The sequence below is a fragment of the Equus asinus genome, chromosome 7, assembly GCF_041296235.1.
Source record: "Equus asinus isolate D_3611 breed Donkey chromosome 7, EquAss-T2T_v2, whole genome shotgun sequence".
Lineage (NCBI taxonomy): Eukaryota > Metazoa > Chordata > Mammalia > Perissodactyla > Equidae > Equus > Equus asinus.
Genome location: NC_091796.1, coordinates 64,055,143 through 64,079,299, shown reverse-complemented (window position 1 = coordinate 64,079,299; position 24,157 = coordinate 64,055,143). Strand labels below are relative to the sequence as shown.

Below are 24,157 nucleotides of genomic sequence, written 5' to 3'. Positions count from 1 at the left end.
TAAATAGGGAAGTCTGTCAGAAACAAATAGTGATTAAAATACTTTGAAATATGTGCTTCAGCCTAAATAATGAGCGTTCATAGCTCGCGTTTATATTGTACATTACTGATATCTTGACATCTCACTGTTGACATCTCACTTCAGTATGCATCTGAGAAAAAGGACGTTAATTCATGAACACAGCGCAATTATCACCAAAACAGTCATCCTTCTTAACCTAATATATGTACAAGGTTAAACAATTAACTCATTACTTCAGATGATCTTCTGGTTTGTTAATACCCTTTTTGCTAAACAAGGAACCAAGACCAGTTTCCTTTTTGTCAACACTTTGATTTCCTTTTTTAGTTCATTTTTAGACTCAGTTCAGTTAATACCCTGGGACCCAGCAGGAAATAGAAGAAATAAATTGAAATTCTCTTCCTCATACTTGGTGCTTTAAAATCCATATCCTTTATTTGCATCCTGACTCCAGGGAGTATTTGAATGAGGCAGATGGTCTGCCCCAGAGGCTGGACTCTATAAGCTGAAAGACCAATTATTTCTTTCCTTTGCAATGATTCAAAACAATGTTCTTTCACCTCCATTATTAATTGGCCTATGTGAAAAAGAATAACAATATCCAGTGTTAGTCTGGGAATAAGAAATGAGCACTCTGGTCGTAAGTCTTTTTGGAGATCAATTCAGCAAATGTATCAAAAAAATTAAAAAGGTACATATTCTTTGACTTAGCAATTCTACCAGGAGTTTCTCTTACTAAAATAATTGGACAGATGTTCACTGATGACCATAAAGGAGTACTGAATATCGTAATGATGTCAGTTCTGCTGAAATTAGTCTATAAATTTGGCATGGTTTATTATATGAAAAAATTAGAAACCATCTAAATATCTGGCCATAGAAAATGAATATACATTGACCTAGTTCAAAGTCTGGGAGGGTACATAAAGTGATGGTCTCTGTGTGGGTCCTTCCCTTTGGGCAGGTGTAATCTGTTTCAGGAATATACTTAGCATTGGAAGAGGGCCCTGCAATTACATGATTGTCTCTACTCACAGCATCACTTTGAGGATAGGCAAATAGGTCCTGTAGTTAGTAAGTGGTCAACACATGGCTAAAAACCAGTACCATTTTCCTCTGAAATGAATTAGGGCTCCATAAAAATGGTTGATTCCAAGAGTGGAACAAGAAATATACAAGATGAGCCTGGAGTATCTTGTCGTAACAGAGAACGAAAAGTGCTCCTGAAGATTTCTGGGGTGATAGCAAAAGGGCAGAGGTGCAAACATCAAGGCAGCCCTTAGTGGGTCCCCTCGTGGCCAAACATGGGACAATTTGAGCCTCAGAAGGAGTAATAGCTAAGTAACTATTTTTACATTTCCATGCTGTAATACAATGTATGATCAGCAATCTGTGGAATAATTTGTTGAATTTTTTGTTTACTTTTAAGAAAGAATATAAAAACTGCCTAAGTATCCTCAGTTTAAAAATAATCTGTTAATTTCAATAATTTGTTTTATGAATTCTTCTCATATATCAGAGAAATTTAAAATATTTTTTCAGAGCCAGCCCTGATGGCCTAATGCTTAAAGTTCGGTACGCTCTGCCTCAGCAGCCCGGGTTCGGTTCCAGGCTGTGGAAGCACACCGCTCGTCCGTCAGTAGCCATGCTGTGGTGGCGGTGCACATAGAAGAACTAGGAGGACTTAGAACTAGAATACACAACTAGATGCTGGGGCTTTAGGGAGGGAAAACAATTTTTTTTTTTTCAGAATATAGAATAAATGTCATATAAAGCATTTTTTTCTTTTTCAGGATGAAGTTCCTGATGGAATTAAATCTGTGAGCTACAAGGTATGTACATATACTTATTAATGTGTCTAATATCTTAACAAGAAACTTGACAAAGTCGTGTCCTCTGCCAGCTGCTACGCCACTTCGCTGCTTCCCTTTACAGTGCAGCTCCTTGAGAGTTACTTGTACTCACTGTCTCTCACTCTTTGTTTTTTTCTTTTGTTCAATCTTTTATTATAGAAAGCATGAAAGAGAAATAAAAGTAGAGAAAAAAATTACGCAGCTCCAGCAGTTATCAGTGTATGGTCAGTCTGGTTATATCTGTACCTCCCACTTCATTCTCCCCATTATTTTAAAGCCAAACTCAGATAAATCATTTTGTTTAAATACTTCATATACATCTCTAAGACAAAAAGACATTTAAAAAAATAATCTCAATCAGGGTTCAGATGTCTCCTTGTTTCCTAAGTGCCATAATAGTTGTCTGAAACAGAATTCAAACATACTCCACACATTGCATTTGGTTCATGTGTCTCTTCTGTCTCTTTCTCTCTCTGTTCTTTGATATGTTTTTAATTTTATGATATTTTTAGATTTACAGAAAAATTGTGAAGATAGAACAGAGTTTTCTTATACTCCCCCCCCAGTTTCTTTTATAATTAACATATTAGTATGGTACTTTTGTTACAATTAATGAACCAATATTGATACATTATCACTAACTAAAGTCCATACCTTATTAAGATTTCCTTAGTTTTCTACCTGATGTCCTTTTTGTGTTCCAGGATCCCATCCAGGATACACGTTACATTTAGCAGTCACATCTCCTTAGGGTCCTCTTGGCTGTGACGGTTTCTCAAACTTTCTTTGTTCACAATAAGGTGTTTTTAAGGAGTACTAGTCAGATATTTTGTAGAACGTCCCTCAATTGGGATTTTGATGTTTTTCTCATGATGAGCCTGGGGTTATGTGTTTTTGGGAGGAAGACCACAGAGGTAGAGTGCCGTTTCCATCACATCATATCAAGGGTTCGTGCTATCGACATGACTTCCACTGTTCATGTTGACCTTGATCACCTAGCTGAGGGAGTTCTTGTCAGGTGTCTCCACTGTAGATTTACTTTTTTTTGCTCCTTCCTTATGGTATTCTTTGGAAGTCACTTTGCTCAGCTCATGCTTAAGGAGTGCTTCATCTTTTTGAGGATATAAATTCTTCAGTGTGGGAGATTTGTATCTTCTCCCTCCATTTACTTATTTATTCAACTGTTTATTTATATCATGGGTATTTGTCTTATACTTTGGATTATTATTTAGTAGGACTTTATTTATTGCTCAAATTGTTCCACTTTTGGCCATTGGGAGCTTTTTTGGTTGGCTCCTGTGTTCCTTTGACATACCACCATCATTGTGTTTTTTTCTTTTTCTTCTTTTTTTTTTTTTAATTAATGTTATGATAGATTACAACTTTGTGAGATTTCAGTTGTACATTTTTGTTAGTCATGTTATGGGTACACCACTTCCCCCTTTGTGCCCTCCCCCCACGCCCCCTTTTCCCAGGTAACCACCGATCAGATCTCCTTATCAATATACTAACTTCCACCTATGAGTGGAGTCATATAGAGTTCGTCTTTCTCTGACTGGCTTATTTCGCTTAACATAATACCCTCGAGGTCCATCCACGTTGTTGTGAATGGGCCAATTTTGTCTTTTTTTATGGCTGAGTAGTATCCCATTGTGTATATATACCACATCTTCTTTATCCAATCATCAGTTTCTGGGCATGTAGGTTGGTTCCACGTCTTGGCTATTGTAAATAATGCTGCGATGAACATAGGGGTGCAATGGACTCTTGAGATTTCTGATTTCAGGTTCTTAGGATAGATACCCAGTAATGGGATGGCTGGATCATAGGGTATTTCTATTTTTAACTTTTTGAGGAATCTCCATACTGTTTTCCATAGTGGCTGTACCAGTTTGCATTCCCACCAACAGTGTATGAGGGTTCCTTTTTCTCCACAACCTCTCCAACATTTGTCGCTCTTGGTTTTGGATGTTTTTGCCAATCTAACGGGTGTAAGGTGATATCTTAGTGTAGTTTTGATTTGCATTGCCCTGATGATTAGCGATGATGAACATCTTTTCATGTGTCTATTGGCCATATTCATATCTTCTTTTGAGAAATGTCTGTTCATGTCCTCTGCCCATTTTTTGATCGGGTTGTTTGTTTTTTTGTTGTTAAGCAGTGTGAATTCTTTGTGTGTTATGGAGATTAACCCTTTGTCGGATAAGTGGCTTGTAAATATTTTTTCCCAATTAGTGAGCTGTTTTTTTGTTTCAATCCTGTTTGCCTTGCCTTGAAGAAGCTCTTTAGTCTGATGAAGTCCCATTTGTTTATTCTTTCTATTGTTTCCCTTAACTGAGGAGTTACAGTGTCTGAAAAGATTCTTTTGAAACTGATGTCAAAGAGTGTACTGCCTATATTCTCTTCCAAAAGACTTATTGTCTCAGGCCTAATCTTTAGGTCTTTGATCCATTTTGAGTTTATTTTGGTGTGTGGTGAAAAAGAATGGTCAATTTTCAATCTTTTGCATGTGGCTGTCCAGTTTTCCCAGCACCATTTGTTGAAGAGACTTTCTTTTCTCCATTGTAGGCCCTCTGATCCTTTGTCGAAGATTAGCTGTCCATAGATGTGTGGTTTTATCTCTGGGCTTTCAATTCTGTTCCATTGATCTGTGGACCTGTTTTTGTACCAGTACCATGCTGTTTTGATCACTGTAGCTTTGGGGTATGTTTTGAAATCGGGGATTGTGATTCCACTGGCTTTGTTTTTCTTGCTCAGGATTGCTTTAGCAATTCGCGGTCTTTTGTTGCCCCATATGAATTTTAGGATTGTTTGTTCAATTTCTGTGAAGAATGTTCTTGGGATTCTGATTGGGATAGCATTGAATCTGTAGATTGCTTTAGGTAGTATGGACATTTTAACTATGTTTATTCTTCCAATCCATGTGCATGGAATGTCTTTCCATCTCTTTATGTCGTCGTCAATTTCTTTCAAGAAAGTCTTGTAGTTTTCATTGTATAGATCCTTCACTTCCTTGGTTAAGTTTATCCCAAGGTATTTTATTCTTTTCGTTGCGATTGTGAATGGGATTGAGTTCTTGAGTTCTTTTTCTGTTAGTTCATTGTTAGTGTATAGAAATGCTACTGATTTATGCACGTTAATTTTATACCCTGCTACTTTGCTGTAGTTGTTGATTATTTCTAATAGTTTTTCTATGGATTCTTTGGGGTTTTCTATGTATAAGATCATGTCGTCTGCAAACAGCGAGAGTTTTACTTCTTCGTTACCTATTTGGATTCCTTTTATTTCTTTTTCATGCCGAATTGCTCTGGCCAGCACCTCCAGTACTATGTTGAATAGGAGTGGTGAAAGTGGGCACCCTTGTCTTGTTCCTGTCCTCAGAGGGAAGGCTTTCAGTTTTTGTCCATTGAGTATGATGTTGGCTGTGGGTCTGTCATATATGACCTTTATTATGTTGAGGTACTTTCCTTCTATACCCATTTTATTGAGGGTTTTTATCATAAATGGGTGTTGGATCTTGTCGAATGCTTTCTCTGCATCTATTGAGATGATCATGTGGTTTTTGTTTTTCATTTTGTTGATGTAGTGTATACGTTGATGGACTTGCGCATGTTGAACCATCCCTGTGTCCCTGGTATAAATCCCACTTGATCATGGTGTATAATCTTTTTGATGTATTGCTGTATTTGGTTTGCCAAAATTTTGTTGAGGATTTTTGCATCTATGTTCATCAGTGATATCGGCCTGTAGTTCTCCTTCTTTGTATTGTCCTTGTCAGGTTTGGGGATCAGAGTGATGTTGGCTTCATAGAATGTGTTAGGGAGTACTCCATCTTTCTCAATTTTCTGGAAGAGTTTGAGAAGAATAGGTATTAAGTCTTCTTTGAATGTTTGTTAGAATTCTCCAGAGAAGCCGTCTGGTCCCGGACTCTTATTTTTGGGGAGGTTTTTGATTACCGTTTCTATTTCCTTACTTGTGATTGGCCTATTCAGATTCTCCATTTCTTCCTGATTCAGTTTGGGGAGATTGTAGGAGTCTAGGAATTTGTCCATTTCTTCCAGGTTGTTCAATTTGTTGGCATATAGTTTTTCATAGTATTCTCTTATGATCTCTTGTATTTCATTGGTATCTGTTGTGATTTCTCCTCTCTCATTCCTAATTTTATTAATTTGAGATTTCTCTCTTCTTTTCTTGGTGAGTCTGGCTAAGGGTTTGTCAATTTTGTTAATTCTTTCGAAGAACCAACTCTTTGTTTCATTGATCCTTTCTATTGTCTTTTTTGTTTCAATATTGTTTATTTCTGCTCTTATTTTTATTGTTTCCCTCCTACTGACTCTGGGCTTTGTTTGTTCTTCTTTTTCTACTTCTGTTAGGTGTCGTTTGAGGTTGCTTATGTGAGCTTTTTCTTGTTTAGTGAGGTGAGCCTGAATTGCGATGAATTTCCCTCAGGACTGCTTTTGCTGCATCCCAAATGATTTGGTATGTCGTGTTCTCATTTTCATTTGTCTCCAGATAAAATTTGATTTCTTCTTTAATTTCTTCAATGATCCATTGTTTGTTCAGAAGCGTGTTGTTTAGTCTCCACATTTTTGCACCTTTCTCTGCTTTTTTCTTGTAGTTGATTTCTAGTTTAATAGCATTATGATCAGAAAAGATGCTTGATATTATTTCAACTCTCTTGTATTTATCGATGTTTGCTTTGTTTCCCAAAATATGGTCAATCCTTGAGAATGTTCCATGTGCACTTGAGAAGAATGTGTAACCTGCTGTTTTTGGATGAAGTGTTCTATATATATCTATTAAGTCCATCTGGTCTAATTTTTCATTTAATTCTATTATTTCCTTGTTGATTTTCTGTCTGGATGTTCTGTCCATTGGTGTTAATGGTGTGTTGAGGTCCCCTACTATTATTGTATTGTTGTTGATGTCTTCTTTTAGTTCTATTAAGAGTTGCTTTACAAATTTTGGTGCTCCTGTGTTGGGTGCATATATATTTATAAGTGTTATGTCTTCTTGGTGGAGAGTCCCTTTTATCATTATATACTGTCCCTCTTTGTCTTTCTTTATCTGTTTTGCTTTGAAATCTACCTTGTCTGATATTAGTATAGCGACATCTGCTTTCTTTTGTTCATTATTAGCTTGGAGTATTGTTCTCCATCCCTTCACTCTGAGTCTGTGTTTGTCTTTGGGGCTGAGGTGTGTTTCCTGGAGGCAGCATATTGTTGGATCTTGTTCTTTGATCCATCCTGGATGGATCAAAGAACAAGTGTTTTAATGATGGCTGTTTTGAAGTCTTTTGATTGGGGAGTTCAATCCATTTACATTGAGAGTGATTATTGAGATGTGGGGGCCTACCACTACCATTTTGTGTCTTGTTTTCAGGTTTTCTTCAATTTCCTTTGTTTCTCGTCCCATGGTTTAATCTGTTCTGATGACGAGCTGCTACTCTCTGTTGTTGTCCTTCCACTTATCTCCTCTGCTCTTGGTTTTGTAGCCCCTTTCGTTCTTTGGATTTTTCAGGAATGAGGGTTTTCCTGAGGATTTCCTGAAGAGGAGGTTTTGTGGCAATGAACTCCCTTAATTTTTGTTTATCTGGGAAAGTTTTTATTTCTCCATCGTATTTGAAGGATATTTTCGCTGGTTAGAGAATTCTCGGCTGTAGATTTTTGTCCTTCAGATTTTTGAATATATCATTCCACTCTCTTCCAGCCTGTAAAGTTTCTGCTGAGAAATCTGCTGATAGCCTGATGGGGGTTCCTTTGTAGGTTAGTTTCTTTTGCCTGGCTGTCCTTAATATTTTCTCCTTGTCGTTGACTTTTGCTAGCTTCACTACTATATGCCGTGGAGTTGGTCTTCTTGCATTGATAAAGTTTGGAGATCTATTGGCTTCTGTCACCTGAAGATCCATCTCTCTCACCAGATTTGGGAAGTTCTCAGCCATTATTTCTTTGAATAGGCTTTCTGCCCCTTTCTCCTTCTCTTCTCCCTCTGGTATACCTATAATCCTTACGTTGCATCTCCTAATTGTGTCTGATAATTCTCGGAGAGTTTCTTCATTTCTTTTTAGTCTTGCTTCTCTCTCCTCCCCTGCCTGCAGCAATTCTATATTGCCATCTTCCAAATTGCTAATTCTTTCCTCCATATTATCGGCCCTACTGTTCAGAGCATCTAGATTTTTCTTAATCTCCTCTATTGTGTTCTTCATTTCCAATATTTCTGTTTGGTTCTTCTTTATCGTATCAAACTCTTTTGTGACATAGCTCCTGAACTCGTTGAGTTGTCGGTCAGAATTCTCTCTTAACTCATTGAGAATTTTAATGATGGCTGTTTTGAAGTCATCATCATTTAGGTTATATATCTCATTTTCTTTGGGATTGTTTTCTGTGTATTTGTTATTTTCTTTCTGTTCTGGAGATTTAATGTATTTTTTCATATTGCTTGATGTTGTTGATTTGTGCCTCCGCATGGAGATAGAGTTTAGTTGCTCCTTTCACTTGTTTCAGCTGCTGCGGTGGGGGAGCAGCTCTTTATACTGCACCAACCAGGAACCCTGTCCGCAGTTGCTAACTGGGCCTGGGCCCCTCCTCGTAGTCCCAGTGGTCCTTTGGATTCCCTCCTCTGCCGTGGGGGCCATCACAGAGGGGCTTCAGGCTGCTGCTGCCTACTGTTGCAGCCCACCTAGATGTGCTCCCTCCTTGGGGTCTGCAACGGTGTTATGGGCTTTTCCAGCGGCCAGGGGTGGGATCACTTATATTTGTCGCTCCGTTGCTGTCGGCACCCACAAAATCTCACTTGTCCACTATGGGTCGCAGGAGAGCTATTGGCATCTTCTACAGTCTGTGGTTAGTTCACCTAGCTATCCTACTTTTGTCCCGGGGTCTTCCAGCCTTGTGGCTGCCGGCTGGGTGCTTTCTACTGGTGCTGTGCAGAGGCTTTCCCTGAGGCTGCTGTGACCCTGTAGGGTTTCCCCCTAGGCTACAGAGCCGGGTCGCTGGAACTCCACCCAGCCCCAGTCCTGTTCCCCAGGAACTCGGGGAGCCCTTTGCCCTGTCTTGGGGGGATAGCCGGAGATCCTGATTTCAGTGGTAGCTGGTCAGCTGCTACCCTGCCTAATATTCTCCTCTCCGGGACCCTCCCAGTATTGTGGATGCTGGGCATGGCCCCTCCGCTAATAGCAGACAGAGAGTTTTGTCTGCTGCCCGGGCAGAACTCTGGATCTTCCCCTCTGGGGTGCGGAGCGGGCCTCTGGAGCTTCACCCAGCCCCAGTCCTCTCCAAGATCTCCGGCAATCCCTAGCCCCACAGGGCGGGCAATGGCAGCTGGAGGTCACTTCGCCCTCTGGGATTCTCTCCGGGACTTTCCTGGAGTTGAATGCTGGGCGTGGCCCCTCCGCTAATAGCAGACAGAGAGTTTTGTCTGCTGCCTGGGCAGAACTCTGGAGCTTCCCCTCCGGGGCGCAGAGCCGGCCTCTGGAGCTTCCCCCAGCCCCAGTCCTCTCCGAGATCTCCGGCAATCCCTAGTCCCACGGATCGGGCACTGGCAGCTGGGGGTCGCCCCGCCCTCTGGGATTCTCTCCGGCACTTTCCCGGAGTTGAATGCTGGGAGTGGCCCCTCCGCTAAAGGCAGACAGAGAGTTTTGTCTGTTGCCCGGGCAGAACTCTGGAGCTTCCCCTCCGGGACGCAGGGCGGGCCTCTGGAGCTTCCCCCAGCCCCAGTCCTCTCCGAGATCTCTGGCAATCTCTAGCCCCACAGGGCGGGCAATGGCAGCTGGAGGTCGCCCCGCCGTCTGGGATTCTCTCCGGGACTTTCCCGGAGTTGAATGCTGGGTGTGGCCCCTCTGCTAAAGGCAGACAGAGAGTTCTGTCTGCTGCCCGGGCAGAACTCTTGAGCTTCCCCTCCGGGGCGCGGAGCCGGCCTCTGGAACTTCCCCCAGCCCCAGTCCTCTCCGAGATCTCCGGCAATCCCTAGTCCCACGGGGCGGGCAACGGCAGCTGGGGGTCACCCCGCCCTCTGGGTTTCTCTCCGGGACTTTCCCGGAGCCGTGAATGCTGGGCGTGGCCCCTCTGCTAAAGGCAGACAGAGAGTTTTGTCTGCTGCCCGGGCGGAACTCCAGAGCTTCCCCTCCGGGGCGTGGAGTCGGCCTTTGGAGCTTCACCGAGCCCCAGTCCGCTCAGAGATCTCTGGCAATCCCTAGCCCCACCGTGCCGGCATTGGCAGCCGGGAGACCTCCGTACCCTCAGCGACTCTCTGTGGGACCCTCCGGGCGCCGCGAACACCAGGCAGGATCTCCCCGCCAATGGCGGGGAGAGACTCTCCCCACGGGCCCAGGTGTGCAACTCCAAAGTTTCCCTCTGCGTTTAGGAGTAATTGCGGGGGGTTTAGGTAGGGTTCTGGTCACCTGTTTCCACCGTCGCTCCTCTGTTGTGTGCTCGCTCCTGCCCTAGATGTGTGTTGATCTTCTGGGGGCGTCCGTTGGAAGAAAGCCGCTTGCGGGTACTAGGCTGTTCGGTCGGGGTCGGAGAGTTTTCACCTATTTCCACATCCTCCCGGAGGAAAGTCCGTCCGCCTTCCTATGTATAGTCGCGTTGGTCTCTCAGACATCCTGAGATGCTGTCTGGATATCCTTTGTTAAGCGATAAGTGTCCAAATAATTGTAGACTCGAAGGGGGAGAGACAAAGAGGACTACTCACGGCGCCATCTTGGATCCCCCTTTTCTTCTTTTTTTTTTTTTAGCACTTCCTCACTTTCTGGTGCTACTGGTATATTTCCTACTCTTAAGTCTCATTTAATCCATGTCCATTCCCCCTCCCTTTTTTTTCTTTCTTTGCCACTTATGTGTTGAAGGAGATGAGTCATTATCCTATAGAATTTCCCACATTATATATTTGTTGATTTTGTCCCTGTTATGTCATTTAACATATTTCTCTACTCTCTTTAATTTGTATAAACTGGTAGTTAGATATTAAGGCTTAATCAGATTCAGATTCGTTTTTCAGAAAAATTTTTTTATTTTCTGCTTTATTGATGTATAATTGACTAATAAAATTATAAGACATTTAGAGCATACATTGTGATTTGATATACGTTTACCTCGTGAAAGGATTTCTGCCGTCTAGTTAATTAACTCATCCATCATCTTACATATACATCTTTTTTTTTGGTGAGGACATTTACGTCCTACTCCCAGCAAATTTCAGTTGTGCAGTACACTGTTATCAACTGTAGTCACTGTGTTACACATTAGATCCTCAGACCTTATTCATCTTACAGCTGAAAGTCTGTCCCCTTTCCCAACCCCTCCCGTTTCCCGATCCCCCCAGCCTCTGGCAACCACTTTTCTACTCTGTGTTTCACTTTTTTTTTTTTTTTCACAGATTCTAGATTAAGTGATACCATGCAGCATTTGTCTTTCTGTCTGACTTATTTCAGTTAACATAATGCCTCAAGGCCCATCCATCTTGGAGCAAATGGCAGGATTTCCTTCTTTCTCATGGCTTAATCATAATCCAGTATGTGTGTATATATATACATGCCACATCTTCTTTATCCATTCATCCATTGACAGACACATAACTTGATCCATATCTTGGCTGTTGTGAATAATGCTGCAGCCAACATGGAGGTGCAATTGTCTCTTTGATATCTGTTCTTCATTTCTTTTGGATAGATACCCAGAAGGGGGATTCCTGGATCATATGGTTCTATTTTTAATCTTTTGAGGAACTTCCATAAACAAAAATAAACAACTTTTGTTGTCATATCCAAAAAATCATTGCCAAGACCAATTTTGGTGTTTTATGGTTTCGGGTCTTAAATTTAAGTTTTTAATCCATTTTGAGTTTATTTTTGTTTATGGTGTAAGATAGGGGTCAGTTTTATTCTTTTGCATGTGACTGTCCATGTAGTTAGATATTAAGGCTTATTAGATTCATTTTTTGATATATATTTATTGAAGTTGCTGTGCACTTACTAATCATATCAGAAGACACAATGTCTGGCTTTCTCTTTTTTTATGATGTTAAGATTGATACGTTAGGTTCGTTATACATTCATTATAAAGTTTTCCACTAGCTTTCTACCTGAAAATTTTAGTGGCTTTAATGATTATTACTTAGTTGCATTATTTCATTAGGGGCTTGAAAATGTTGATGTTCTAATTCTGTCCTCCTTTCTTTTTTTTCTTTTTTTGTGTGTCTTCTCTATTTTTATTTTATTCCTAGTATCTTAGATAGTTGTTCTGTCTCTCTTTCTATACTTAACTATTTGTTATTATTCTATAAAGACTTTTGTTGTCAACTATTGGATCCCCTGAAATGCGGTTTATACAGGACAGATGTGATAAATGCTTCATTCTTTTCCTTTGTTCATCAGTTTTCAGAATAATTATGAGTTGGTATCCCAGCACCTTCCATAGGTGCCCAGTAAGTTATTTTTAAGTAGTAGTATGAACTAAGGAGTTTTGACATATTTAGTGTATTGGAATCTACTGTAGTTGTTGAGTCATTATTTCCTTTGATGCTTGAGTTATTCCATCTTTGGCCACTAGGAGCTCCTTCAAGTTAGCACCTTGGCCTTTGAGATGATCCTGCTAGTCTGAGTAGACTTTTTACTTTCTATTATGAAAATATGTTCTAGGCCTAGTTTGTAGCTTTTTTGTGTTAGTCTTGGAATTAATCATTTTCCAAAGGAGCCCTAGTTCTTTTAGTGGGAAATGGTGTTTAGAGATTATAATCTGGGCCCAAGAGGTGCTAATTGTTACTGGGTTGTCATTGTTTCAGGGCTGTTTTGGGGGACAAATTAAATTTGTGTTTACAACGTTTTAAAATAAGCCCAGACTCTTACAATCTTTATTGCTACTGCTGTATTTCAAGCCATCATCACTTTTTGCCTGGATTATTGCAGTAGCCTCTTCAGTGATCTGCCTACTGCTACCATTGCTTCTCTCCAATCTGTTCTAAAGACAGCAGCCAGAGTGATTTTTTTAAAAAGAAGTCAGATTGTGTCTCTTCTTTGTTTAAAATCCTCCCATGTGCCCTGTCTCTCTTGGAGTAAAAACCAAGCCCTTATAGAAGAACAAGAGTAAATTGAGGACCCATATGCCAGGGTTTGCCTGGGACAGAACTGGTTTATGCCTGTTGTCTGGCATCCTGTCTAGTTTATCATTTGTCCTGAGTTTTTAATTTTTTAAATAAAATATTAACAGTTACATTAAAATAAGTTAGGATGGATTTGGTTACCAAATACTTTGTATTTCTAGCTTCCTCTGTTGTCTCTTTTCTTATTTTTGAAGTATATGTACACTAAACAGTTCTCACTTTAACACATAGATGATAATAATAATTTGTTTTTTTTCCTGACCTTTTCTAGATGTAAATAAGCTAAACCTCTCTTTCAAAGAAAATATACTAGGTGCCTCCTGGTAAAGTAATTGCAGTCAGACACAAATAGCTAGGGACAGCTAACTCCTCGTAGTCCTGGGAAGTAGGGGGACAGCATTGATGCTGCTGTCCTGCTCATCTCTTGGAGTTGGCAGCCACTTGTGCTGTGGCCTGTGTCATACCTGGAATGTATCCTAAGCTGCCAGGCTGCCATTTGACTGGTGAATGGGAAACCTGGGAAATTATAGGTCAGGCTTATGAGAAATATGTGTGGGGAATAGAGGGTGAGGAATCCTGCGTAGAGAGACTAGTCTTCCTGAAATGGTTTTATCCTTTTTGGTATAGTGTAAATTGACACCTCATGATTATTTTACTGTTTAGTAATTTTTAAAAATTTTACAATGAATCCTTTTGGCTGAAATAACTAAGAAAGGAAAAAGGACGTGCATGTTTAATGAAAAATAAAGTATTGAATTTCCATTTCTTACGACAGTTGATGATGATATGTAACTTGCACAAAAGGTCATTGTTTACCATCTCTAAGGGCCATAGTCATATCACTGACCATGTGAAAACCAGAGCACACAGATAGGCTGACAAAGCCTGAGCATCTGCTTTGTAAGTTAGTGGCTGCTTTAAGAACACTGTATCTAAAGATGGCAACTGGACATGCGCAGCTGCAGAGGGTGCATTTACATATCCTTCTGGGATACGTGATTTTTCATTTAGGCTAAAGCACTGTTCTAAATGAAATTTTCCTGATATTTAATGTGAAAATTTTTATACATACAGTAAAGTTGAAGAATTTTCCTGTGAACATTCTTATACCCATCACCTAGATTCTACCATTAACATTTTTGTAAACTTTACCACATATCTGTCCATCTGTCCATCCTTCTAGCCATCCATTAAAAACATATTTTTTGGATGCATTTCAAAGTAAATTTCAAGCATTGGTACACATCCCCCTAAACATATATCACTAACTAGATATATATATATATAACTAGAAGTATGTCATTAACTAGAGTCCTTTTTGTATTTGATTGTATGTATTTTTTGTAAAAAAATGAGCATTTGCTGAAATACAGATACCTGCTAAATACGTATACCTGTGTAACTGAGGCTCTGGTTACAATATAGAACATTACCGTTACCCCAGGGTTCCTTCATACCATGTCCCAGTCAGTCCCTACCCCTTCCCCCAGAGGCAACTACTTTTCTGCACTTTTCCCATCATATATTCTAAACTAATTTTTGATTCCACGTCTTCTTGTTCACATACAAATAGTGAAGTGTCATAGCTATTAATATGTTGGCTCCAATAGCAGATCTTTGCACATAGTTAAATGATGCCATCATCAGCTGTTTCAAATAGAAAATAATTTAACTCCAAAAATTATTTTATTTTTTTCATTCAATTCATGGACTCAAAGTAAAACTTTTGGAAGTTCATTCTGTTGAAGTAAAACATTTGTCGCTATTGTGAATGCTCATATAAATTTATTTAAAGTTCAAAATTGAAGACAATATTTATTTTGTGGTGATAATACACACAATTTTTTTTTTATTGATGTCACATTGGTTTATAGCATTATGTAAATTTCAGCTGTACATCATATTTTGGCTTCTGTGTAGACTGCATCGTATTCACCATTAAAAGTCTTGTTTCCATCCTCCACCTTACATATACACATACAAATTTTGATGAAAACAGTGTCCTGGTAAAAACAGTGTCTTTACTGAATCAAATCTGTGGGGCAGAAATGAATTTGTAGTTGGTTAAGATATACACGTAATTCATATTTGTGTCAAAACACGCTATGATATTTTACCAGTTAAGATAGAAGTGGTAATTGTCAAAATATATAGGTTTTTATATTTATATGTACACTAAGTAGTGATCATAAAATTTTTGAGATGAAGGTAATTCTGAAAAAAATGCTCCTTTGGCACGGCAGGAGTACTTTGCTGTCCATCTGCAGTCAGATTTTATAAATGTTTGAGCCTTTGAAGAACTGTTTTGTAAAACAACCTGCGTTCTTCAGTGGTATTGATCAGTTTTTAATAAATGAGTCCTCTAAGTGTTGATTGCAATTTGTTTAAAATCAGTAGAAAACCATTATTCAAAGTATCAATGAATAGAATGCTTAAAGAAAAAAACAAATTTCAGCTTTTGAAGGTTTAGCAAATTGCGATTATTATAACAAAGCTTATAAACAAAGACCTTGAAGTTTATTCCCACAAAATCTGCGAGGAATTGAACCAATTAAGTGAGGAAGGTTCAAATGGTGTGCTAGATTTCATTCTGAAATTGTAGAATTGTGTTTTGGCGCATCTTCACTTGTGAGAAGACTCTCCTCTTGATGAAACTCTTGTTTTTATTGGATTAATTTATATTCTGACTGAAATTGAATGAGATTAAGAAGGCTTACAATTTGTAGCATCTATATTTGGCAAAACATTTAAAATAATAAAAAAATAGAGAACTTATTTGATGAAATTTGTCTTACAATATTTATTGAAGAAATATACTTTGGAGTCAAAAGAATAGGATTTGTGAAAATATCTGGGCTAAAATATTTTCACATATATAGAGAGGATATTTTCTCAATTAAAAATTATGTCTTCAGGGAAGAGTCGATTGAAAGTATTGATGATTTCAAGTTGATAAACCATAAAAATTAAGTTTGAAGAAGATTATGGACAGTTTTATGAAAAATCAAAAATAATAAAATTGAAAAAATATTCTTTTCAGAAAAATACCAATGACACAGTATTGAGACAGATGTGACTTATGAAGCTGATCAAGTTATTAAATAGGAATTAAGAATAGTTGTCTTGTTTAACTTATGTTTCAATATGCAGGTAATTATAATAAGGAAGTTCTTAAGTTTTTGTTTTAATATACATAGGTGTATTAATATACATAGGTATATGTAATTTTTTGAACAAATTTTGTTCATTTTTTGATTTTTTATTTTGAAATAATTTCCAACTTATAGAAAACTTGCAAAATTAGTATAAAGACATTTTGTATACTCTTTATACAGTTTCACTAATTTTTAATATTTTGCTTTATTTGTTTTAGCATGCTTTTTCTTATATTCATATTCTTATTACTTTCTGATCCATTTGTGAGTAGGTTGACTTATCGTATCACTTTACCCCTTAATACTTAATTATGTATAAAAGAATTTTGGGGCCGGCCCTGTGGCTGGATGATTAAGTTCGCATGCTCCCCTTCGGCAGTGCAGGGTTTTGCTGGTTTGGATCCTGGGCACGGACATGGCACTGCTCATCAGGCCATGTTGAGGCAGTGGCCCACATGCCACAACTAGAAGGACCCACAACTAAAATATACAACTATGTACCAGGGGGCTTTGGGGAGAAAAAGCAATTAAAAAAAAAAGAATTTTATTTTTAATTTTTTAAATTTTTTTTAAAGATTGGCACCTGGGCTAACAACTGTTGCCAATCTTTTTTTTTTTCTGCTTTATCTCCCCCAACCCCCCCCCGTACACAGTTGTATATCTTAGCTGCACGTCCTTCTAGTTGTGGGATGTGGGACGCCACCTCAACATGGCCTGATGAGCGGTGCCATGTCCGTGCCAGGATCCGAACCCTGGGCCGCCGCAGCGGAGCACGCGAAGTTAACCACTCGGCTACAGAGCCAGCCCCAAGAATTTTATTTTTGAAAATAGTTTTTTTTTTTTTGAGGAAGATTAGCCCTGAGCTAACTACTGCCATTCCTCCTCTTTTTTTTTGCTGAGGAAGAGTGGCCCTGAGCTAACATCCGTGCCCATCTTCCTCTACTTTATATGTGGGATGCCCACCACAGCATGGCTTGCCCAGCGGTGCCATGTCCATACCCGGGATCCGAACCGGCGAACCCCCGGCTGCCGAAGTGGAATGTGCGAACTTAACCACTACGCCACCGGGCCAGCCCCTGAAGATAGTTTTTGAATTGAGCTGTCTTATAGGTTAACCAGTATAATGAAACAAAGTTGTTATTCAGTAAATAAATATTTCAAAAAATTATATCATTTCAGTTATTTTAGTGTTCTTTTTTATCCACAAAGTTGCCGTAGTCTAGACAGTCATTTGTAGGGTCATTAATAGGTGCTCAATAAATATTTGTTGAGTGATTCAATTTGTGGCTTCCTGCTTCCAAGGTTGTCTTTCAGATGTATGGTGGTGATGATTGGTGTGTTTTGAAATCTTATGATCCATGCTTGCTTCCCCTGTGCCACATACATGCCTAGCAGAATATATATACACACACACATATATAAAGTGACTTAGTGATTTTAAACAACTAAAGATATTGAAATACTTTTTATGAGACTTGGTAGGCTCCAGGGCGTTTTTAGAATCGTGGCATTTAGAGTTGAGATGGATCTTAGACACAGGTGATCTAGTCTAACCACTTATTTTATGGAAGAGAAAACTGATGCTCTTAATTAGGTCAGTCGAAAAGTGGACATTGCCTCATGACTCCTTGCCTAGTGGCTTCCTTATACCTAGAAGATTTTCTTAGTGAACTTTTTGGTAATGAGTTATCAGAACCGTAATCGGTTCTTTATTTTGTGAGCATAATAGTAAACGTGTCCTCTAACAAAAACGGGGTGATGCTTTTTACTTACTTTTTAGCTTCAAGAGGAATGTGAAGGCTTATTTTTTTTTAAGTTTTGAAGCCAAAGAGATGGTGCCAGGTATTAAAAGAACCTCAGATACCTTTCAAATTCTTTTTAAAAATTTAAAAAATGCGGCAAGTTGTCTTCTATCGATTCCCCTTTTCATTTTAGTATTCTGAAGAAGCCAATAGTCTCATTGAAGAATGTGAACAAGCCGAACGACTTGGAGCTGTGGATGAGTCTCTGAGGTTTGATTTTTTTTTTTCCCCAGTAATATTTTATGTGAAATGTTAAAAACAAAAACCAAACCACTCTTTATTTTCTTTGTTTGAAGTGAGGAAACACAGAAGGCTGTTCTTCAGTGGACCAAGCATGACGATTCCTCAGACAACTTCTGTGAAGCCGATGGTATAGCATTTTTTACAGTATGCATTGTTTAAAATCATGCCTAAGAAAAAAATAATTCTTTTAAAATAATTTTTTAAAACTCAGTTTCTAACAGTTTGGCAGTTCCTCAGAAAGCTAAATATAGAATTACCGTATAATGTAACAGTTCACCTCCTAAGTATTTACCCAAAAAGATTGAATACAGGGAAACAGATATTCGTATGCCCACATTCACAATACTGTTATTCACAATAGCAAAAGGGAAACAGCTAGAGTGTCCATGAATGGATGGATGAACGTGCAAAGTGTAGTCTGTACATCCTACGCTGTACCGTTCAATTATAAAAAGAAATACAGTTCTGACACATGCTACAACATGTATAAACCTTGAACATGTTATGCTGAATGAAATAAGCCAGACACAAAAGGACAAGTATTGTACGATTGCATTTATATGAAATAACTGGAATAGGCAAATTGGTAGAGACAGAAAGTAGATGCGAGGTTCCCATGGGTTGGAGGGGGAGGAGGATGGGGAGTTATTGCTTAATGGTTATAGAGTTTCTGTTTGGGGTGAGAAAATTTTGGAAACTGTGGTGATGATTGCACAACACTGTGAATGTAATTATTGCCACTAAATTGTACACTTAAATGTGTTTAAAATGGTAAATTTTATGTTATATATATTTTACCACAATAAAAAATTTAAAAAGAAAAGTCAGTTTCTGGAAAAAATTCACCTCTTGAGTTCATCTCAAGGTAAACTATGTATCTAGTGATACCTATAATTTTTGTGATATATATAGGCATTTTGCATAAATAGCTAAAATGCAGAGATTGCAAAAACCTGCTTCTTTTTTATTGGTATTGAATTGTTAAATGTTTTCCTTTGTGATGATTCTCATTACTTTGGGAAGGACAATGATGAACCACCAGTTGTATCAGCTTCTTCTGAAGCTGAGGCAGAGCTGGTGCCCTGAGCATCCGGGAGCCCAGAGCCCATTAGAACTCTGGCCAAAGTGTATGGATCCTCCTGTTTGCCCTTTTCTCTCGTGTCTGTGTTTTTTCGAAACTGAATTGCGTTAGCCTTTACTTGGCTAAACAAAATCAAATCAAACTGAGTTTTAGTATCCTTCTGTGGCTCTTTTGGAGCAGATTGATGATCTTTTAAAAAAATTAGTGAAAAGGATGATGCAGATCATTATAATTACAAGCAAAACATGAAGCCTGCAATCCCTCCCAAAAACAGAGGAGGAAAAAGAGAAAGTACTTATTTTTAATTTTGTGTCTTCTTTTTGGGAAAAAAAATATATACTTTCCTTAATATAAAACATGACCGTCTTTTGGCAAATACGTATCTATAATTCTTTATTCCTAATTCTAAAATCTGAAAACTCTGAAAAATGCACATTTCCCCCCCTGAGTTTAGCATAGATTCATTCAGTGTGAATATTCATGTATTTCACTGCAGAAATATTTACCTGTTTGATTAAAGTTGCTGCCCCAGTCCCTGTTGGAGTAATATTCAGTGTGTGTTGCACGTTCTGCATTACCTTTCTGAAGTCTGGGAAGCTCTGAGTCCTGAAGCACGTTTGGCTGCAGGGTGTAGGATGGGGAGCTGTGGACTTGCATCAGGATCGAGGCTAGGAAAGGAAGGGGATAAATGCTCCCTCAACGTGCTTATTTTGCTGTCTTTTCCACGAGTATTCTTTGGCCTAAACATTGCTATGTGAGAAAATATTAAACTTATACAGGAAATTCTTTTTTAGGCCTGCGGTGTTAGAGCAAGAATGGGAATACTTTAACTTCGATTACCAAAGAATCCTTTTGACATTACATGCTTACATTTGTGTAACAAGGACTGAGATGCAGTAATTGACTTTTGCGGTGGAGTTCTCTTATCTTGGGTGAATCACTTGTCTGAATATTAAAAAAAAAAGATTTATAAGGAATAAATAATGTCTATAAATGGTAGGTGGAGTACAGAAGGTATTTTATAAATCCTAATTAGAAATCTGAGCTTTCGTCATCTGGCAAAATATAGTAACATTTATTTTTTTATAAAGTTGGGAGAGGAGAAATATTTAGCGTAAGTAAAATTTAGAGGCAACCAATGTTTATCTCTAATTAGGCAGAATATAAAAAATTTAATCATTCTTGTTGGTTAGTTTTCTGTCCTAAAGTACTAGCTGCTGAGCATTATTTATATATTTTAAGAATTAGGGCTATTTTTAATGAATTTATTATAATTTGCTATACTGTGGCAATACCTTTAGTATTTAGTATTTAGATGAACAGAGATCTCTGCCCCTGAACTCGATGATTTCATGCAAATTTGTTTTTTAAATTCTTATTTTTACTTTTTCTACTTATTTTCATTGCCACTTCTGCATATAGACTCAGTTATTTCTAGATGCTGTCACTGTGTTACTTCTAGAAGCAAATTTTCCTCTAATTTATACCTCTAATATACTGTGAATTGGGATAAAAATAACCAAGCTCAGTTTTATTTTTGTTTTTTTTAATAAGAAGTAGGTACCATTGAGAGCTTGATGGATTCTGTCATAAACACATTTCTGCTCAGATTTTTATCATCACTTTGGTTGCTTTGGTTGCTGTGCTGTTGAGTAATTTCCCAAAGCCCCTGGAGGCCCAGGGGCCATTTTTTTTTGTTTTGAAGTTATGATACGTTATACAAATATATAGAACATATGAGAAACCAGTATTCTGTGAATTTTGTATATTTTTCATATATATATCTGTAATTGACTTTTCTGTATGGTTTATCCTTTCATTTTATACTTAGCAGTCTTTGTACTGAACAGTTTTATTGGTTGCAAAATGATCTTTTAAGCTATAGTATTAATAGCACTAGTTAATGTTTATTATTTTTTTACCATCGTCTTAAGCACTTTGCATACATAAACTTATTTAAGTCTCACAGTGACACTATGGGTATCATCCCCAGTTTACAGACAATGGTGCCAAGGCACAGAGAATTTCCCGAGCTTGCCCACGGTGAGGCAGCGGGGCCTGGTCCTGAGCAGGCACTCTGGCTCCAGGGCCTGTGCTTTTAACTGCTCTGCTCTGTTGGACATTGAGGTTGCTTCTGACTTTCCCTTTTATAAATAATGCTGACACAGATGCCATCTTGCATACAACTTTGCATGTTTAGGGTTCTGTCTCTGGGACAGGTTTGTGGTGGATCTTGATGGTGGTCAGGTAAGAAGGAGTATTTGGTAACAAACAGTGTATGGTACTAATACTTTTTCATTTACTTAGTTACAGATGAATTACTTGTGGTTAATTTGGAGGGAAGTGTATAGTATATTCTTTGTCTGGATAGCTTATGAGAATTGAGTTACCATCTTCCATCAATTCTAAAATTTACATATTCCTGTTTTTTACCATTTCTAAAAGCAGGATGCTTTGCAACCAGTGTGTACCTTTAATGTATCTGTTTGTCCCTTCCTCTTTTCTCTCCTGTCCTTCTCCTAGACTGTTGTTTTAAATCCCTGAGGCGTTGTGGCGTCTTTGGTGCCTTAGAATCAGTGGAGTGCAGCGCTGTAGCCGAGCTTTGTTGTGGGAATTGAAGGAAAGAAAGATTTAATAAAACATTTTATTTTACAGACATACAGTCTCCTGATGCTGAATATGTAGATTTGCTCCTTAATCCTGAGCGCTACACGGGTTACAAGGGACCAGATGCTTGGAAGATATGGAATGTCATCTACGAAGAAAACTGTTTTAAGTATATGTCATTTTCATTTACAAATTATTGGAAGATGTAGTGATTTCTCTTTATAAACGAAATCATAATGATTTAAAAGTACAAGTCAATTTCACTTTGTTAAAGGATGTATTTGGACATAGGAACATACTTATTCATTAATACAGTTCTCCTCTGGGGAAACATGTAGACATGAGTTTCAACAAATATTTCTTTCTTCTTGAAAAGACAGAATAGTATTAGACTTTTATGGGACTACTGTAGACACTTAACAAGTGTTCCTCGAGTGGATGATAGAATCTCGTTTCATAGATGTGGTCACCTAGCGCCAGAGAGGTTTATTTCATTTCCCGAGATCGTGTAGTGAGTGGCAGAGAATAGATGAGAGTATGTAACTCCTCATTCTCTTTTTGGTGCTCTATACTTCTGTTTTTGTGGCTAGAGTTATTTCACCCACTTTAAAATTAAAGTTAACTTAATCTCAGAGAATAATTGTGATAACTGGCACTTTTGAGTGCTCCCTGTACGCCGCATCGTGCTAAGCGTGTTACATACATTTTCTCCTTTAGTCCCTGCAATAACCGTGTGCTGTAGTCGTCACTGAGACTGAGACTTGGAAAGGCTAAATGATTTGTCCAGTGTCAGAGATCTAGTACGTGGCAGACCCTGCTTTGCACTCTTAACCACTACAGCGGAAGCCATCAGTTTGATCCCTGGGTGACTGAGACGTGTTTCAAGTTTACCCACGTGTAAGCCTCCAGGCTCTAAACAGCGTGCTTATTGGTTTTGGGAAGAAACTTGTGTTTGTGTGTGTGTGTTGTGCTATCTCAGATTGGGGAGAATTCTGGGAAAATCTTTGGAATTCCCAGATATGGCGGTAATACGTTTCAGTTTTTATAAGTCAAATATGAGCATAAGAGATCAGCACTTATGCTTATGCCAGTAAAATGTCAGATGTTTCTTTTTTTGACTTGAAGAATTTCTCCAGTTTGGAAAGTGGAGATTTTTCATTATTTACTCATTTCTGCCATGTGTTTCATTTAAATTCTCCTGACTATTATTATGAATGTTTGGTTTACTGAGATTAGTGACTGACTTTAAAGGGTTGGTTTTTTTTTTTTTAAGGTGAACTAAAATAGAGTCCAACTGAAGCATTTGTTAGATTTTGTATTAGATTTATAGTTATTCCTTAACTAATTTATATCATGATTCCAATAATATTTCTAAAATATAAACAATATGTAAGGCACTAAATTGAATATGTTAAAATATAGCTTACATGTTCTGTTCCCAAAGGTTTCAAATTGTGCAAATTCGTAAAATTTAAATAATAGATGTTACAACAATCCCTGCAGTTACTGATGAAGGGGCATTTTGAGATTGAAAAGCATTGTAGTGACATAGTAACTCTTTTTTTTCTTACTACAAAATACCTTTTATTGAAATCATAGCAAACCTGATGGCCACAGGGCAAATGGATGTATTGAGATCACCTAAACGGAAATAATCCGCCCACACTGTTTCCCCTTTTTTATTTTAATGCCATGTTGGGTATTTATGTTTTTTGCTTATTGGACAGTTAGGAGTGCACTTTGTGCCATGTGTGCGCACACATATAAATAATACACATAAAAACAAGGTAGTGTTTCTAGGAGAAGAGCTTGACTGCTATTTTTTTTTTCCTTTGTTTGAAGAAGTGATTAGGAAATGACTTTCTGGCTGCTGCAATGGGAAAAGATCAGAAACTATTATCACTCAAACAAATAACAACCACCCTCCCTTAAAGCAATTAGAGAAAACTACATATTTTATAAGCTTAGTAAAACAATTTGATTTGGGATATAGTCATTAAGGGACTTTCTGAGATAATTTCACCTTTACTTAAATAATTCTGATATGATAGCAACGTAGGTATATTTTGTACTTTAATTCTTCTGTTTCTAGGCCACAGACCATTAAAAGACCTTTAAATCCTTTGGCTTCTGGTCAAGGTGAGTTGTTTATTTGCACTGTTATATTATTTGTCAGCCAGTGAACTTTGGTTACAGGGAAGAGAAAGGCCAGATAAGGGTTGGCAAGAGCATTTGAGATCTTATGTTCCTGTTTCCATAGAAGTTATACCTCATCCTTGCAGAGAAATTGCTGTTTAA

The 24,157-nt window shown here is 38.1% G+C and overlaps 1 protein-coding gene across 2 annotated transcripts in view; it reads left to right on the top strand.

The window, feature by feature from the left end:
- Positions 1–24,157, top strand: part of ERO1A (endoplasmic reticulum oxidoreductase 1 alpha) — a 52,413-nt gene that overhangs the window by 11,959 nt on the left and 16,297 nt on the right. For both annotated transcript variants that reach the window (XM_070513639.1, XM_044773595.2), the window contains exons 4-8: positions 1,815–1,853; positions 18,062–18,138; positions 18,225–18,298; positions 21,908–22,028; positions 23,952–23,998. In XM_070513639.1, the coding sequence (XP_070369740.1) occupies positions 1,815–1,853; positions 18,062–18,138; positions 18,225–18,298; positions 21,908–22,028; positions 23,952–23,998 (358 nt within the window). The remainder of the gene's footprint in view (positions 1–1,814; positions 1,854–18,061; positions 18,139–18,224; positions 18,299–21,907; positions 22,029–23,951; positions 23,999–24,157) is intronic.